A 19,415-nucleotide genomic window follows, 5' to 3' on the forward strand; every position below is an offset into this window, starting at 1 on the left:
CAGGGTAAAAGCCAGCAGGTCTGCACTCTGCTTGCCATCTTTGGGCCTCACAGCAGAGCAGGCCAGAGCTGGGGGAGGTCCTCTCTGGCTGTCTGAAGTGGCCCACAGCTCGTACATGACCCAGTGCTGTGGGGGAGGAGGCTCACACTCCAGGCTGGGTCCTGCCTGGCCTCCCTTGCCTTGTGGAGGTGCACACGGGAACCTCTGTGTACACCCAGCATGGAATTTTCCTCTTGGAGCCTGACCCAATTCCTTGTTGTTATTCAGCCACCCTGGGTGAATTCCATTTCTGTGGAATTCCAGAAAGGTTAGGCATTAGAGAGGAGTGCTAATGTTACAAGGAGCCTGCTTGCCCCCTGCCTGAACGCTTCAGTGTTTGTCTTGGCCACTTGCTCATCTCTGTGGCTCTTGGCCCATCAGCTCCCTTCCCTGGGGCCAAGGCTTCCCCCCAACCCCGGGTGTACTGAGGCCCTTCTCTCTCCTTCCTGGCAAAGCTGCATGTCCTAGGTTTCCACGAGTGTCACGCTGCAGACACCTCTCCTAAAGGGATGTCACCTGGTGTCCTGGCCCGTGACAGTGGTCTGCACCCACCCTGACACTAGAGTTCAACAAATAAGGAAACTGGGGGCATGCAAAGGGCTGGACTTCTATCTTCTGGAAATTGCAAGTACCGAGTTGTAGTCTGTGACTAGTAAATCATACGGGCTTAGCTCTTACACCCGAGAGTTCTCAGGTCATTCATGTGTGGGCAGCGACTTGCCTTCAGAGTGTCGTCTCTCCCCGAAGAAGACATTTAATGACAGCTCCTCCCCGCCCTGGGGCCTCCCAGGTGGCGCTCATGGTAAAGCACCCTCCTGCCAATGCAGGAGATACAGGAGATGCAGGTTCAATCCCTGGGATGGGAAGATCCCCTGGAAGAGGGAATGTCAACCCATTCCAGTATTCTTGCCTGGAAAATTCCAGGGACAGAGGAACCTGGAGGGCCACAACCTGTGGGGTCACAAAGAGTCGCTCATGGCTGAAGCAGCTCAGCACACCTCCCCACCCCACCCCTCACCAAGGCCTTTATTTGTTTTCATCATGTTATAGGTTACACTGCAGTTATTCCTAAATGGGGCTTATGTCCCCTAGTAGGTTATACACTTCCCAGGGGCTGGGACCACATCACATAGATCAATGTCTACCCAGTACCAGGCAGGAAGATTCACAGCGGAGGGGAAGCACCGCACCATGTTCCCTAGGGGTGACAGATGAGCCCAGTCTTCTTGTATTAAAGGCAGAGTTTAGCAGCTCAGTACAGGCACTCCTCAGCATTCGTATTTATGATGGAAGTGGAGTACCACTCTGTATGAAGTAGTGATTTCATACACTATTGTTAATAAGGATGGTGTGATTTGTCAACAGTTAAGGAGTGTTTACTGCAGGACACGCACTGTGAAAATGCCTTTAAAAGCAACATGTCATTTATTCCCTCAACAACTGTAGGAGGTCAGCAGTATTATTACTCCCATTAGACAGGTGGGAAAATCGAGTTCTAGAGCCTTGGCCAGTTTCCCAGGTAACCTAGCTGCTAACTGGCCACGCTGTGCCTGGACTCTGCATCTGCCATCTGGAGCACGGTCTGAGTTAGTTCCCCTAGCCTACCCCTTCTGGGACGCCCTGTGAAGCACCTGTCACAGTGCTTGGTCAGGGCCTGGCGCTGGCTGCCACTGCAGAGCGTATGGAGCTGTAACTTGCAGTCCCAGAACCAAGCATGCTTTCGCGTGCTCATGAGAGAGAGCGCAGTTTTAAGCAAGCGTTCGCGGTGTTCACGGGACTCACCTGTGAGCTGGTAGTATCTAGCGCGTGCATACTGGGCCTGCAAAGAAATGTGCCTTGAGAGTGATGTGGGTGAGGGCGGAGGTGTGGATGCCTGAGAAGGGTGCCGGTCCATGTCCTGTGATAACCCCGCCTCCCGCCAAAGGTGTTTTTCAGAGGCATCACGGTCAACGCCGTGCGGGGCTTCCCCATGAGCGCAGCCATGTTCCTTGGGTACGAGCTCTCGCTGCAGGCGATCCGTGGGGACCGCGTGGTGACCAGCCCCTGAGCGCCAGGTCAGTGCACCTCCTTCCCTGCCTCTCGTGCCCTCCCGGAGCTTAAAACCCCTTCTTTGCGGTGAAAGTGGTGTGGCCTTCAGAAATTTCCCTCTGTTGTTTGTTTCCTGTTTAATCTGTGTTCGTTCAGGACTAGAATTGCCACCCTTCTTGTCATCAAAAAGCTCTTCTGAAATGCCCACCTGTGGCTGATTGTGAGCTAGGCGGTCAGTAACTGAGGCTGGCCCAGAACTTACCTGTCTATGGCGAGCTCACCTGTCTGTTTCCCATTCAGCCCTTGGGGAGAAGTCCATTAGCTTCACCGTACAAATTCAGTAACCCAAGATAGAGGTCTGGAACCAGGGTGCTCACCGTATGGTACACTGTCCCTCCACCTTACTACTGAAGAGGCTCCTAAAGAACAGCCTTTGCCACCACCCCTGCCTCCCACACCCTCTCCTTTTCCTGTTATCATCATAGAAAAGTCGCTGCAACCAAAGGGATCTGAAAACTGAAGTCTGAGTAAGTGACTCCCTTGCCCCACTGCCCTCGATGGCTCCCGATTGCCCTCTAGGTTGTGTCAGTCCTTAAAGCCCTCGTCGTCAGCAGCATCCTGAACATACCATCCTCACTCTTGCCTCTGGGCCTTTGTGCATGCTCTTCCAGCCTGACACCCTCTCCTCAGACCTTCCTCTTGTCCTTGGGCTCACCAACTCCTCTTTGTGATCCAGGGCCTGGTGTAGAAGCCTCTTCCTGCAGGAAGCCTGCCCTGATGCCTCGGCCAGGAGGAGGTGCACCTACTATAGGCTCTGCTCCCCACTCAGCTGAAAGTTCCAGGGGAGCTATAACTATTTTTTCACCCTTGTATCACTAGTGCTTCCCACGAAATCTGGCACACAAGTGGTTGCACAGAAACATCATCGAGTAGATGGACGATCAGCTTCCAATATCCCCTCAATTCCTCCTCCTCTTCTTCTCCCTTGTTTCCCTTTCTCTTGTTTCAGAGCTCAGAAGACAAAGTGGGATGAGTCACTGAATTTTCTGGAAAACGAGACCATTTTGCTTCAGTCATGGCGACTGCAGAGTCTCTTAGAAAGGGTGGTTGGTTCTCACTAGGAAGGTCTAGCCAACCTGTCTGCTGCCTGTCCTGTACAAGAGCACAGCTAGGATGTATGGATGGGGCCAGATCCTAGAGCCAGCGGAAGGGCAGGATGGATGAGGCTGATGAGAGTGAGCCGAGGCCCTGCCCCAGACGCTTGCTTTAGTCACATGCTTTAGCTTTTTATTAAAGCACCTACATCCACAGCCTTCCTGGCTTTTTGCCCTCCCTTACAAAAGGGAAAGGGTAGCAACACATTTTGCATAATTAAATACCGTGGGTAAAGAGTCACTGTACTTGGGTCATGTTCAGGACAAGGAGGATAAATCTGGTTCTTAAAACTGTGTTCAGCTACTGGCCACATCCTCCTTTTAACAGATGAAAGTGATTAAAAAAAAAAACTCCTACATAAAATAAATGCATTTTAAATATAGGAAAACATAGAAAATGCAAATAAAAAGAATAAAATAAAAATACCTTTAATCCCATGGCCTTGTTAATATTCTTCCAACTTTTTTTTATCCCCCAAATGGGATCCAATGTTATGCAATGTTGTATAGCTCACTCCTCCCATTTAATAGTTCAGGACCATTTTTCCATGTCATTAAACTTCAGCTGCAAAGGGTTTTAACACCAAGGCTTCACAGATCCCAGAGTTGCTGGACACTTGCCTGAGCCATGGCCCCCTGCCACTTGCGGCCACCCTGATTTGGCTACTTCAGGAGGAAGGAAGACGTTTCCAGCAAGCCCAATTCTGATTGTCTTGGATTTGGCCTTTCAAAGCAGTGACTGGAAGTTTTTCCTTCTGAAAATGCTCTGATAGGACAAAGGGCACAAATGTCTGTGTGTCTTTCCTGCACAGGGGTAGGTGGGGCTAGTGCCTCTCAGGTGGAGGAGGGGTTCCCAGGAACTCTTCTGGAGCCTCTTGAACAGGCCTCACCCAGAGAGTTCAGCTTCCTGATCTAACCCGAGAACACCAAGGCCCTTCAGCAAGTCCTAGATCTGAATTTACCAAGTAGCGCTGAGATCTCTGGCAGTGGTAGCAGCCATGCTTTGAAGACAAGGCGGTCAATTCCCTCCTTGTAGCCTAGACTGAGGACAGAGTGGGGTGAGGCAATCAGAGAATTAGGGAGCGCTGCAGCTCCTAACAAATGGTGGGATGCTGTATATCTCGATTTCTGGAATGGTGCTGGCCCACCCTCTTCCGTGACATTCAAACTTCACTGGCCCTCTCTCAATTTCAAGAAAATTTCATTTTCAAGGCAAAAAGATACATTTTTCCCCCCAGCAACGTCTTACATTGAACTTTCACAAAACAACCCTGGGCAACCTCATAGCCCCTCCCCAGTCTGTTCTCACGGTAATTCTTTGCCCAGTGTTGCTTCACAAAAGCAGTTTAACTCCTAGATCTTGCTGACTGATAACCCCAGTGAGATGACAGTCTTAACGTTTCCTCCTTTTTCCCCAGGTCCAGCATCACCTGACCAGGACCTCATTCCTTGATAGCTGATGCTGATGGTGGCGGCGTCTCCAGAGCCTGCGGCAGTGAATTGACAGAAGAGAGAAAAGGCCTCCGTGCTGACCCTAAGCTAGCCAGGCTCACCTTGAAATCCCTTCTTGCCCAGCATTGAGTGCAGGTGGGGCGGGCATTCTCTGGGCCTTCTTTACATGTGGAGAGCAAAACAGAACAAAGTGAGCTCCTGATCCACAGTCTGATTTCCATTATGATGACATTAATCTAAATTTGACTTCTAACTGGAACCACGTGGAGAGACCGCTGCTCTTTTGTTATTATGTGTCCATGACGTCACTCCCGCTTCTGTGCCCACCAGAGACTTCCCTCATCCATCCTGCAGCCCCTTTCTCCTGAGATGAATGCAGTTTCTGAATCCTTCTCAACATGGTGCCCTGGGGAGCTACCATCAGCCAGCCTGATGCATCTGTTCCCAGCTAAAGCCCAGTGGGGAAGGTATCTTTAGATTCCAAACCCCCCACCCTTTTTCCCCCCCTTGAAAGGGTCTTCCTTGATTTCTCCACAGCCCCCCATCCCCCTTGAGTGATTAAGAGCATGTCTCTGAAAATCCCCTCTCCTAACAGACCCAGTGCCAGGACAAAGCATGGCTCTGGTGCAAAGTCGAAACGTTCAGTCTAGTCAGTTTATCCTGCTACTGTAGCAAAGGGTTCCCTGCTTGAAATAAAACCCTTAGTATGGTCTCCTTGATTTTCCTCCTTTACTAGCCCTGGCCTTGCAGCATCCCAAGGCAGCTCTACGGGCTGTGGTCTAAACTCTCCATCCCGCCAACACCAGGGTGTTGCTCATTCCTTCAGTCATCAAACATTTTTGAGCGTTTACTCTATTTTGACACTGTCCTTGATGTTGGGGACAGCCTTGAGGGTTCCCCGTGGTTCTTCCACTCTGGAGCATGACAGGCAGTTCTGTTTACACAAGAGCTGGGTCTGCATGCATCCCTGGGCTGGGCAGGCACTGTGGATGCTGGTGAAGAGAGGACTGGCATCTGGTCCATTACCAGGGGAACCTGAGGTGCTTTCTGCCACTCAGCCCAGAGCATGCTAACTAAGTCCTCCTCAGGTGGATCATTGCCTAGTGCTGCTGCTGGTTGCCAGTTTGCTTGGAAGTAGTGTTGTGTTCACTGGGCCAGCTGGGGTGTTCTCTTGGGTGCTCCTGATGAGCTGAGATCCATGATGCCCTTCTTCAGGTAGAACCTGTCCCAGGGTCTCTTGATCATCTTGGCTCTTCTCCATGATTGAAGGAGGTAAGTTAAAATGGAAATATGATGTTGGCAGTATATTAAGTGCAAAAATAAAGTAGCAGGATAAAACGTGATATTATTCATTTTTTGAAATATGTTATATAATATTCACATACGGATAATTACATAGATATTGAAAAGAATCCAGAAGGAGACACATCAAACCTAATAGTGGCTATTTTGGAAATATGGAACTGGGGGAAGACTTTCAATTTCTACTTTGATGATAATGGTGATTTCTCTGTGCACCATTATAGTATTTACATTTTTTTATGAATGTATATTGATTTTGTACTTTAAAAATATAAAGGTACATTTATTTTCAGAGTCATGTTCTGTACTAGGCACTTACTTCTCAGGCTCCTGCTGGCCCGGCTGCACTGGCCAAGCTCACCCAGGCTCTGAGCAACATCTCTTCCTCTGCCCACCTTGTCCTGTCCACCCTGGGCCAGTTGCACACAGCCTGCAGCACACTTTCTGAGTACATACACACACACACAGAGGAACCCCTGGGCTGGGAAAGGATGCAACTCTACCTTAATGAAGGCATTTGACCCCCACCCAGAAAAATCTGGTATGTAGCCAGTCCTGGGAGGAGTCACCAGACAATAGCCTTCGCTTCCTCTTAGATTCTCCTGGAGGAGATAATATTGAGGAATAATTGGGGCCAACAGTTTGAGGGTTTTCCTTAGTCCACACATAGTAGCCTTTCTTTCACTCAACCCCAAAAAGCCTGTGTTGAATCTGACTCTGCTTATTGCTTGTGCTAAGTGGTGAGTGACCCAGGCAGGGACCCTGCCCTCAGGAAACTTAGTACAGGCTGATCCTGTGTCATCATCAGCAATATGTTTACCTATGAAATTCCAGTTTTAAGGGAGGCTGAAGACAGAATTTCATGTCGAGTACCAGGTCTGGTGTCTGCATCCTGGGCTTGAAGAACTTCAAACTTGCCCTTTTACCTTCCTGGGGACAGCGAAAATAACACCAGGGACTGTTACTCTACAACAGAGGTTCTCCACCATGGTCCTTCCACCCTGCAAAACTACAGAGGGCTGCAAGGGATTTTTATTTAGGTAGATTATAACATTTATAGAAACTAAAGCTGATAATTTAGAAAAAAACTTCTATTGGAGTATAGTTGATTTAGAGTGTTGTTAGAGGTATATAGCAAAATGAATCAGTTCTATGTATACGTTATCCACTCTTTTTTTTTTAAGATTATTTTCCCATATAGGTCATTACAGAGTATTAAGTAGAGGTCCCTGTGAGATGCAATAGGTCCTTATTAGTTGTCTATTCTATTTGTAGCTATATGGAGTATTGTGTGTAGGTCACTTTCAGTCTCCCAATTTATCCCTCTCTCCTCTCCCCCTGGTAATCAGAAGTTTGATTTCAAGATCTCTGAGTCTGTTTCTGTTATGTAAATAAGTTCATTTGTGCCATTTTTATCAGAGTCTGCATGTAAGCGGTGGCGTATGATGTTTGTCTGACTTACTGCGTTTAGTGCGCTAGTCTCCAGATTCATTCACGCTGCTCCAAGTGTCCTTATTTTAGTGTTTATGGCTGAGTAACAGTCTGTTGTGTGTATATATATACATATGTATATATACACAACATCTTCCTTATCTACTCCGCGGTTGATGGGCATTCAGGTCGCTCCCGTGTCCTCGCTCTTGTCGATAGTGCTGCAGGGAACATCGGGGTGCATGTGTCTTTTAGAATTATGTTTTTCTCCAGATATGTGCCCAGGATTGGAATTGCTGGATCTTGTAGTTCTATATTTAGTTTTTAAAGGAACCTCTGTACTGTTCTTCATAGTGATTGTACCAATTTATATGCCCACCAGCAGTGTAGGAAGGTTCCTTTTTCTCCACACCCTCTCCAGCACTTACTGTTTGTAGATTTTTTGGTGATCAGCATCCTGACTGGTGTGAGGTGATACCTCACAGTAGTTTTGATTTGCCTCTCTTTAATAATGAGTGATTTTGAGCATCTTTTCATGTGCTTTTTGGCCATCAGTAAAAACAGATTTTTTTAAGTATTTGCTTAAAGTATTGTGAGACTGTTAGCATCACATATTTAAATGAAACAGTTACTTTTTCCAAACAAAAACAGATAATGAAAAGAGTTGCTGTTTTACATTTTTGCAAATCTTCTAATGTCTGCCTTAAACAGAAGACAGTTGGATTCCATATTTGCTTCTGCTTTCACTCAGTTGTGATAAACTCTTGGCGTGAAGTTTTCTGAAAACTCCACTGTACACTTGCGATGAGAATAAAAAGGCAGACGACATCTTGGTGTCATATGAAAATGGTTTTGAGTACGAGTCTGAGAACACCTGATATGCATACACACACTCACACGTCACCCCCCCCATCCCACCCCCACACGTCACCTGAAAGTGCTCTTGGCTGATAAACTGTGAAACCGCCACTAGGTGGCAGCAGAGATCAACTAAATGCACCACAGGTCGGCGCTTCTGGTACCTTGTGGCATTGGTGTCACTGGTGAGAGCAACTGGGCCCCCTGACACTTCTCTTCCTATTTTCGGGGTCTCATCATCTCCATTATTGTCACTGTTCTTTTACTTCTCTGTGGTGGAACTAACTTCAGGCCAGGGAAACCTTGTCTTAGGTTCTAGCTCCAGGTCTGTAATCAGCTACCTTCTTCATAAATCTTGGCAAGATTTGGCCCTCTTGGACCTCAGTTTCCTCATCTGTAAAATGGCCACACTGGGTGGCTCTCCCTTACTTACCTTCCAGGGCTTCAGTAAGACTCTAGTGATAAAGTGGTTTTGTAAAGTGCGAAACATAGGGAGGTGGTGGTGGACGTTGAGCACTCTATGATATTTCTTGTTGCTGGTTTCAGCCTGCCTTCCTCTCTCTGAGTCTGGGTTGTTAGCATTTTCCAGGGGGTGATATGGAGTGGCTACAACAGTGATCCCTGGGCCTTGTCTCTGCCTGTAAAGCTCTGACTTTTGCAATGCTTGGCTCCTAGGCCTTTGGGACCCCCAAGTAGACATCTGGTTTGTGTGCTTGAGTGGGTGGATGCCAATGCCAGTGTGACCTTTCTGATGCCCAGGATATCTGTGGAGTCATTGATTCACGTCCTCTAGTGTTCTGACTACCAGTGCTCTCTCTGATGGGCTGATAATCAAAGAAGTTTCCAGCAAGCATTTGGCCAAGCAGCGGAGTCCAGCCTGTGAGCACCTGGGAACCAGAAGACCCACGCAGAGGCTGTCTGCTTCCCACCCTTGGCTGGGCGTGGGGAGGGGCCAGCTTGCTGAGGGCTCAGTCACCCTTACCCATCCCAGGACCCACCCCTAAGTGCCTTGTGCTCCTGCTTCCTGTAGTTTGGGAAGATATCCCTGCGTCTTCGTCTCCTTTGTGCTGAGCCCAGCACTGGCGCCCGTTCCATGCTCTACTGGTGTTCACTGACTGATTTAGCCGCGTCCTCAGGTGTACAAAAGATTTTTAAAAAAGAAACTCACTTAAAAAAAAAAAATTTAGTGAAGTTTAGTTTTCTCCAAGCTTTCATTCTACCTGGTGGCAGAAAGAGTGATTTTGCCATTTCAGATGTAAAATTCAGAAATTCCAAGTAAAATTCAGGCAGTTCAGTACTTCCTCCTCCTCCTCCTCCCTCTCCCGGGGTGACTTTCAGTTCTTGGGGTTTGGGGTATGAGGGAGAGGCTTCTGGCTCTTGGGAGATGCTCCACCCTGTGCTAGCACTCTTCCTGTCCGGTCCTTGGGCATGGCCTCCCCCGCATGGTGGCTTCTGTGCAGACATCTTCATTCCCGACTGGTCCTGGCCTCATGGCCTCTGCATACCCCAAGGCCCCTCTGGCGTTACTGTGCTCCATGTCACATCTATGCCCTTCGTGGTTCTGGGGGAAAAGCCTTGCTGTCAATGGTGAAGCTACTCAAGGGCCGGCATCAGCTCCACTTTCCTGGGCTCCCTATGCCACACCACTTGGTGGGTAGCAGGAGGCAATTTGGATTGTAATCTCCCAGGGTGCACAAGACGGGCAGCTCAGGAGCCCTTCCTTCTCAGGTCCTCAAGCCTCTCTGGATTTCTGCCACCACCACTCCAGGGTCATCTGGGGGCCGGGCACTCCGCAGTGTCTGCTATCATCCTCTCTTCTCCAGTTTCTCTTCCACGGGTCATATTGTTGTTACTTCCTCCCCTAGAACTAGAATCTCTACCTTTGGAAATTCAAAAGCCACGAATTAACATCTATATTAATCAGTAAAGAACAGTCACCTCAACTGATGCAAAAAACACGTTGGACAAACTCCAATACTTGTTCATGATAAAAAATGCTCAGTGAAAGAAAACAGAGTTTCTTCAACCTGATAAAGTGCATCTTCAAATAGTCCACAGCCAACATCAAACTTACGGTGAAAGGCTAGATTCTTTCCTACTAAGATCAGGAACAAGACTCTGGCCATTTCTATCCAACATTGCCCTGGATGTTATAGACAGGGTAATTAGGTAAGAAAATGAAATAGAAAGCATCCACACAGGAAAGGAAAACTAAGTTATTTCTACTTGCAGATGATATGATCTTGTCCATGGAAAATCCTAAAGAATTCACTAAAACCTGCTATTCAATAGACCCAATAAGCAAATTCAGCAAAGTTTTCAGATGTAAGATCAACCTACAAAAAATCAGCTCTATTTTTATAACTTAGCAATGAAAATTCCAGAAATGAATCCAGAAATTCAGCAAACAATTCTATTTACAATAGCATTTGAAAAATGAAAGACTTAGGCACACTTCAATAAAAAGAAGTACAGAACTTCTACACTGGAAACTATAAACCTTATTGGAAGAAATTTTTAAAGCTCTCAGTAAACAGAAAGATAGTCTAAGTCAGGGATCAGAAAACTAAATATTGTTACAATAGCAGTACTTCCCAAATTGACTTACAGATTTAATTCAGTCTCTCTAAAACTCCAAGCTACTTTTTCTTCTTTCAAAAACTGAAAAGCTAATCTTAAAATTCATATGGAAACACCAAGGACCCAGAGCCACCAAAACAATTTTGATAAAGAAGAGTAAAGTTGGAGGACTCACACTTCCCTACTTTGAGGCTATAGTGATCCACACAATGTGATGCTGGCACAGGATAGACTTGTAAAGCAACAGGATAAAACTGAGAGTCCAGAAATAAACCCTTACATTCATGGCCAATTGGTTTTTGATGTGGGTGTCAAGACAATTCAATGGAGAAAGAATAGTCTTTTCAACAAATGGTGTTGGGACAACTGGGTATCCATCTACATACCAGAAGTTGGAACTTTATCTCATACCATATACAAACATGAACCCAAGACAGATCATAGACCTAGATGTAAGAGGTAAAACTGTGAAACTAGTAGAAGAAGACACAGAACTATATCTTTGTGACCTTGGGTTAGGCAAAGAGTTCTTAGAACAACGAAAGTACAGGTAACAAAACAGACACATTGGATGATAACTTTCAAACTTTTGTACTGTCAGTACCTTGAAGAAAAGAGACAACTCACAAAATGGGAGAAAATATTTGCAAAAACCTGTGTCAGATAAGGTACTTTTATCCAGAAGATACAAAGAACTCCTACAACTCAACTATAAAAAGACAACTCAGCTTAAAAATAAACAAAAGATTTGAATAGGTATTTCTCTACAGGTGGCCAGTGAGCACATGGAAAGGTGTATCACTAGTTATCAGGGAAATGCAAATCAAAGCTACCACGAGGTACCGCTTCTGTCCACCAGGATGGCTGCCGTCAGAAAGATAGTTACAAGTGGTGACAATTAAGTGGAGAAATTGGAACACTCATACATTGCTGGGTGGAAATGGAAAATGGTGCAACCACCTTGGTAAACAGGTTGACATTTCCTCAAAAGTTAAACGCGGCATTACCTTATGACTCAGCGGTTCCACCCGTAGGTATATACCTGAGAGAAATGAAGACGTATCCACACAAAAAACCTTTATGTGAATGTTTGCATGCACGCGTGCTCAACGGTTCAGTCGCGTCCAACTCTTTGTGACCCCACGGGCTGTTGCCCACCAGGCTGTTCTGTCCATGGGATTTCCCAGACAAGAATACCAGGGCAGGTTCCATTTCCTCCTCCAGGGGAATCTTCCCAGCCTAAGGATCAAACCCATGTCTCCTGTGGCCCCTGCTTTGGCAGGCAGAGTTTTAACCACTGAGCCACCTGGGAAGCCCTATGAATATTTACAGCAGCATTATTCATAACAGCTAAAGAACAGAATCAATGCAATGTCTATCAACTGATTGGATAAACAAAACAGAGTCTATCCATGCAATGGAATATTATTTGGCTATGAAAAGAAATGAAACGGGACTTCCCTGGTGGTCCAGTGGTTAAGACTCCAGGCTTCCATTGCAGGGAGCGCGGGTTCAATCCCTGGTCAAGGCACTAAGATCCCACATGCTGTGTAGCATGGCCAAATTTAAAAAATAATAATAAAGAGATAAAAAGAAATGAGCTACTGATGCATACTACAACATAATGAACCTTGAAAGCATCATTATAAGTCAAAGAAGCCAGTCCCAGAAAAACACATGTCATATTTCATTTATGGGGGAATTCAGAAGGGGCAAATTTATAGAGACAGAAAGATTATTAGTTGGTTAGGTTGGGGGAAGGGAGAAGAGGAAACAGCTGCTAATGTGTTTCTTTTGTGGGTGATGAAAATGTTCTGAAATTAGACTGTGCTGATGGCTGCCCAGCCCTGTCAATATACTCAAAACCACTGAGTTTGTACACTGTCAATAGGTGAATGGTCTTTGCAGTTCTGCCGAGCACTCCCTTCCCAGAGGATGAAAGGTGTTGGTCTGGGATGAATAAGGAGGGGAGCAAGGTAGGAAAGGAATTGCAGGGCTGAGACTGTACAGTATCTTCCTGCCTCACATCGGATGGATGGGCAGAGAGGGACAGACCGACAGGTGCATGTAGGCTGGTAACTCTCAGGCCAGCAGTGTCTGAGCTTGGCTTTGGCCCTCTGCAGTGTGCCCTGGTCTGGAATCTCCTGAAAACTAGCCCCGCCAGGGACCGGGCAACATGAACAAAGTAGCTGGCCCACCCTCCTGTGGGTCAGATTTAAGAATGTAGCTGTAGAGTCAGTTACCTGAGTTAGAATCTTGGCTTCTCCACTTGTGCAGTGTGCCCAGGCAAGCTATATTACCATTCTGGGCCTCGGTTTCCTCTTTTGTGAGCTGATCATAAAAACCTACCTACCTACACCTACCTTGGAGAAGGGAAAGGCTGCCCTCTCCAGTGTTCTGGCCTAGAGAATTCCATGGGCTATATAGTCCACGGGGTCACAAAGAGTCAGGCATGACTGAGCGACTTTCACTTTCACTTTGCACACCGACCTCATGGGCTTCATGAAGTTTCAACTAGAGAGTGAACAAAACATCCTTCACCAAGTGCCTGATAATAAAGTAAACAGTAAATACTAGTCCTTCTTCTCCTGTCTACAAGGTGACTTGTAGATCAATCTCAACTGCCCTGGCACAGGAAGGAGAGTTATAACAGGGCACCTCACTGCAGACAGCCCTGAGAACCCTGCTCTGAGCTGTCTGCAGGGGTGCAAGCTGTGGGTAATACCACTTTTGCAGAAAAGCTGAGGGAAACCACAAAGCTCTGCTGGTGACTAAGCTGTGACAGTGGGCCGCAGCTTATCTCTCTGCCATCTTCTCTGGCATCTGGTCGTGTCCTTAGGTTGTGTTTTGAAATCATCCCCAGCTGCCAGCATGTGTCCTTGCTGTGATCCCCGTGTGAGGTGAGTGTTGCTGAGGAGGCACTTGCGAAGCTGCAGACTGTAAACCTCATTGTGTAACACGACACAGCTCTGTGTTTGGGACCAGTCATTCAGAAAACCCAGATGGATGGAGAGACGAGCAGAGGGGGAGGCCCTGCTGCCGTCACCTGGATGCCTCGTGGTGGGCCATCCAGGGAGCTACCGAGGTCTCTGACCCTCCTGGAGGTGCCCCGGGGAAGCCCAGAGAGGAGCTGAGAGAGTGTCCCCCAGTTTCTGTAAGTGGGGTCAGAGCTGAAGAAACACCCACAAATCCCTTATCACATTTCTGAAATCCAAACAGCCCAAGACTCGCTGAGACTCATTTGGCTGCCAGGCCCGACTGCCTTGGTGATGGCTCTGTGTGCTTTGCAGAATATTAATGTGTTTAATTACAGCATCCTACCCCAGGCTCTCTTTGGATGTTGTGTAATATATGGCGTGTGAACAGCATATTCTCTTTCTAAAAGGCTAAACAGTTTGAATTCTGAAAACCCTCTGGCCCCCGGGTTTTTGGATAATAGAATGTGGACCCATATTATCATGAATCTGTTTTACTGTTGGGCTGTCATCAGAGGAAGCACAACACAGAAACTTGATCTACACAGTGTAAGAAATGAGCAGAATGCAGAGAGCAAAGCGTTTGGAATCAGAGACAACTGGGGCTGGATCACTACTCTGAATCTCAGAACCCATGGGACCTTGGGAAGGTCATTTAACCTTTTTGAGCCTTGATTTCCTCATCTGTAAAACAGAAATAATACCTGTCTCCTGCTGTTTACTAGGAGGTTAAATGCTCAGATGAAAAGAATCTGCCTGCAATGTGGGAGACCCAGGTTCGATCCCTGGGTTGGGAACATCCCCTGGAGAAGGGAATGGCAACCCACTCCGTTATTCTTGCCTAGAGAATCCTAATGGATAGAGAAACCTGGCGATCTATACAGTCCATGAGGTCACACAGAGTCTGATGTGAAGGAGCGAGTAACACAAATGAGATAATGCATGCTTAGTACATACAGAAAGAAAGAAGAAAGTGTTAGTCACTCCATCGTGTCCGACTCGGCTGTCACCCTCCAGGCGCCTCTGTCCATGGGGATTCTCTAAGGCAAGAATACTGGAGTGGATTGCCATTCCCTTCTCCAGAGGATCTTATCAACCCAGGGATCAAATCCAGGTCTCCCATATTCCTTGGGCTTCTTTTCCATCTGAGCCATGAGGAGTCCAGTCCATACAGTTCAGTTCAGTTCAGTTCAGTTGCTCAGTCATGTCAGACTCGTTGCAAGTCCATGGACTGCAGCATGAAGACTTCCCTGTACATCACTAACTCCCGGAGCTTGCTCAAACACACGTCCCTCAAGTTAATGATATCATCCAACCATCTCATCCTCTGTTGTTCCCTTCTCCTCCTGCCTTCAATCTCTCCCAGCATCAAGGTCTTTTCCAATAAATCAGTTCTTCACATCAGGTAGCCAAAGAACTGAAGCTTCAGCTTCAGCATCAGTCCTTCCAATGAATATTCAGGACTGATTTATTTAGGATGGACTGGTTGGATCTCCTTGCAGTCCAAGTGATGCTCAAGAGTCTCTTCCAACACCGCAGTTCAAAAGCATCAATTCTCAGCTTTCTTTATGGTCCAACTCTTACACCCATACATGACTACTGGAAAAACCATAGCTTTGACTCTATGGACCTTTTAGAGCAAAGTAATGTCTCTGCTTTTTAATATGCTGTCTAGGTTTGTCATAGATTTTCTTCAAAGAAGCAAGCATCTTTTAATTTCATGGCTTCAGTCATCATCCACAGTGATTTTGGAACATAAGAAAACAAAGTCCATCACTGTTTCCATTTTCCCCCCATCTATTTGCCATGAAGTGATGGGATCAAATGCCATGATCTCAGTTCTTTGAATACTGAGTTTTAAGCCAGCTTTTTCACTCTCCTCTTTCACCCTCATCATGAGGCTCTTGAGTTTCTCTTTGCTTTCTGCCGTAAGGGTGGTATCATCTGCATATATAAAGTTATTGATATCTCTCCTAGCAATCTTGATTCCAGCTTGTGATTCATCCAGCCTGGCATTTCACGTGATGTACTCTGCATATAAATTAAATAAGCAGGATGACAACATACAGCCTTGAAGTACTCCTTTCCCAATTTTGAACTAGTCCATTGTTCCATGTCCAGTTCTAACTGTTGCTTCTTGACCTGTGTACAGATTTCTCAGGAGGGAGGTAAGCTGGTCTGGTATTCCCATCTCTAAGAATTTTCCAGTTTGTTGTGATCCACACAGTCAAAGGCTTTGACATAGTCAATAAAACAAAAGTAGATGTTTTTCTGGAACTCTCTTGCTTTTTTCTGTGATCCAGCGGATGTTGGAAATTTGATCTCTGGTTCCTCTGCTTTTCTAAATCCAACTTGAACATCTGGAAGTTCTTGGTTCACATACTGTTAAAGCCTGGCTTGGAGAATTTTGAGCATTGCTTTGCTAGCGTATGAGACGAGTGCAATTGTGAGGTAGTTTGAACATTCTGTGACATTGCCTTTTTTTAGGATTGGAATGAAAACTGACCTTTTCCAGTCCTGTGGCCACTGCTGAGTTTTCCAAATTTGCTGGCATATTTGAGTGCAGCACTTTCACAGCATCATCTTTCAGGATTTGAAATAGCTCAACTAGAATTCCATCGCCTCTACTAGGTTTGTTCATAGTGATGCTTCCTAAGGCCCACTTGACTTCATATTCCAGGATGTCTGGCTCTATGTGAGTGATTACAACATTGTGGTTATCTGGGTCATGAAGATCTTTTTTGTACAGTTCTTCTGTGTATTCTTGCCACCTCTTCTTAATATCTTCTGCTTCTGTTAGGTCCATACCATTTCTGTCCTTTATTGTGCCCATCTTTGCATGAAATGTTCCCTTGGTATCTCTAATTTTCTTGAAGAGATCTCTAGCCTTTCCCATTCTGTTTTCCTCTATTACTTTGCATTGATCACTTAGGAAGGCTTTCTTGTCTCTCCTTGCAATTCTTTGGAACTCTGCATTCAGATGGGTGTGTGTGTGTGTTAGTTGCTTAGTCATGTCTGATTCTTTGCAACCCCATAGACTGTAGCCCATCAGGCCCCTCTGCCCATGGGATTCTCCAGGCAAGAACATTGGAGTGGGGTGCCATCTCCTTCTTCAAAAGGAACTATAGAATGAAAGAAAGTGAAGTCGCTCAGCAATGTCCAACTCTTTGCGACCCCATGAACTATAGCCTGCCAGGCTCCTCCATTCATGGAATTTTCCAGGCAGGAATACTGGAGTGGGTTGCCATTTCCTTCTCCCATTCAGATGGATATATCTTCCCTTTTCTCCTTTGCCTTTTGCTTCTCTTCTTTTCTCAGCTATTTATAAGGCCTCCTCAGACAACCATTTTGCCTTTTTGCATTTCTTCTTCTTGGGGATGGTTTTGTTCACCACCATTTGTACAGTGTTACGAATCTTCATCCATAGTTCTTCAGGCACTGTCTATCAGATCTAATCCCTTGAATCTATTTGTCACTTCCACTGTATAATTGTAAGGGATTTGATTTAGGTCATACATGAGTGGTCTAATGGTTTTCCCTACTTTCTTCAATTTAAGTCTGAATTTTGCAATAAGGACCATAGAGAGTAAGGGCTTAATATTACATGAGTAATATTAAAACATAATAGTAAGTATATGCCTTTATATAATAGTAAGTAGGTGCCTTTTCTGTGGGATTCCACGGGCCAGCTGGGGAGCCCACACAGCAGCCAAAGCTGAACTGTGCCCTCAGCACAGCCGGCAGGGCAGCCTCCAGTCCTGGGAGCTGGGCGCCAAGAGGCAGAGCCCTGAGGACACGTAGGGGTCAGCCTTTGAATATCCCAGAGGAAATCATATAGGAGCTGCTGGGAGATGTGCGTAAAAACAGTCATAGCTGGAGCCCGAATTCTAAGGTTGTGGAAGATCCCGAGGAAGCCTGTGCCCCACCCCTGCTGCATGAAGTTTTCCATTTTCTCAGGGTAGACAGATTGTGACTGTCATCTGTATGGAGGTACGTGTCCCCTGCAACATGCCTGATGGCATTTGGTGCTGAGGGAGGACCAGGTTTAAAGCACTGAACTGAAAACCTCTGGACTTAAAGATCCAACTTGTTGCCCTTTGACAAACACAGCACTGTGAATTCATCACTGAGAAGCTTGTCTGTGTCAAAACCAAGACTAACATAGTCGTGATTGGATGTTCCCGTGGACTCACTAATAATAAAAAGCTCCCTTGACTTTGGCCCCCTGTGCCAAAACTCCGCTACTTTCCCTGTGTGGGAGGGGCTTGGATGCAGGTGGAGGGTGAAATTCATGCCAACCCTATTGCTAACCATGCTGGATGGCTACGGGGACCACGCCGCCCACATCATTAGGGAACCTCATCTCTGGCCAAGGCCTATTTGTTGTGCAGGTCATGTTGGATATTGCTTGACATTGTAACTGATGGAAATTCCTTTGAGGAAATCCCTTTGAGGAATCCTGGCTCTTGCTGCTCTGAGCTTTACTTATTATTGACATCAGAAGTACTGAAGGATGGTCTAGACTCATAGGAAAAAGAAACCATTTTAATTTTGCCAGTACCTAGAAAAATACTGCCCTGATTAGATTCCTCTAAGATCTTCCCAAGCCTCTGAGCCTTCAGGCAGTGCAGAAAAAGCCATCCTGATTGCCACACCACCCCAACCCCAAGACCCTTCACCCTGCCTCCTTCCTGCCTATCACACAGAGCCAGGGAGGCCAAGCAGGAGGGATGCTGGCAGGCTGCCCCCTCCACCACCACCCGCAAGGGGCCAGGCCATGTGAATCCCATGCTGTGGGCCCTCCTGGGGGTGTTTGAATGGAATTCACCTTTCTGAGCTTGTATAGTATGCTCTAGGTACCATTCTTCTACAGGTGGGCACATTCCCTGTCCACATACAACTTTGTCCTTTGCTTTTCAACTTAAAGGCGTTTCATCCATTCAGTCAATATTTATAGAGCACCTCCTCCAGGGCACGAGCAGGACAGGCCCAAGATAGGCATTCAGGACACAAACATGAGCAACACCAAGTTCTGTGTCCTCAGGACAGTAAACAGTGACCATGATGAATTAGTACACGAGAAAGCATCCTAGAAGGTGGTGAGCACTGTGGCATAGAAACAGAATCAGAAGTACTGATTGGGGGGGGGGGGGTAGGTTGAGTATTAAGGTGTGTGCATGCTAAGTCACTTCAGTTGTGCCTGACTCTTTGCAACCCTATGGACCATAGCCCACCAGGCTCCTCTGTCCATGGGATTCTCCAGGCAAGAATACTGGAGTGGGTTGCCAGGCCCAACTCCAAGGGATCTTCCTGAGCCAGGGATGGAACCCTCACTTTTTTAACATCTCCTGCATTGGCAGGCAGGAGATGGATGGTTTAATAGTCAGAGTTCTCTAGAGAAACAGAGCCAGTAAGATTGATGGATAGGTGGATGGATGGATAGACAGGCAGATAGACAGATAGCTTTATTATAAGGGATTGGCTAATGCAATTATGGAGGCTGAGGAGTTCCCCTCTCTGCCGTCTCCAGGCTGGAGGACCAGGAAGCTGGTGGTGTAGTTCTAATCCAAGTCAAAGGCCTGAGAAGCCGGGGAGC

The 19,415-nt window shown here is 46.5% G+C and overlaps 1 protein-coding gene across 1 annotated transcript in view; it reads left to right on the forward strand.

Moving 5' to 3' along the window:
• The window catches only part of SLC25A48 (solute carrier family 25 member 48), a 48,275-nt gene extending 40,041 nt beyond the window's left edge, over positions 1–8,234 (forward strand). The window contains exons 7-8 of the mRNA XM_027970266.3: positions 1,964–2,093; positions 4,640–8,234. Of these exons, the coding sequence (XP_027826067.1) occupies positions 1,964–2,086 (123 nt within the window). The 3' untranslated portion in view covers positions 2,087–2,093; positions 4,640–8,234. The remainder of the gene's footprint in view (positions 1–1,963; positions 2,094–4,639) is intronic.
• Positions 8,235–19,415: the final 11,181 nt, after the last annotated feature.

The sequence above is a fragment of the Ovis aries genome, chromosome 5 (genome assembly GCF_016772045.2).
Source record: "Ovis aries strain OAR_USU_Benz2616 breed Rambouillet chromosome 5, ARS-UI_Ramb_v3.0, whole genome shotgun sequence".
NCBI lineage: Eukaryota > Metazoa > Chordata > Mammalia > Artiodactyla > Bovidae > Ovis > Ovis aries.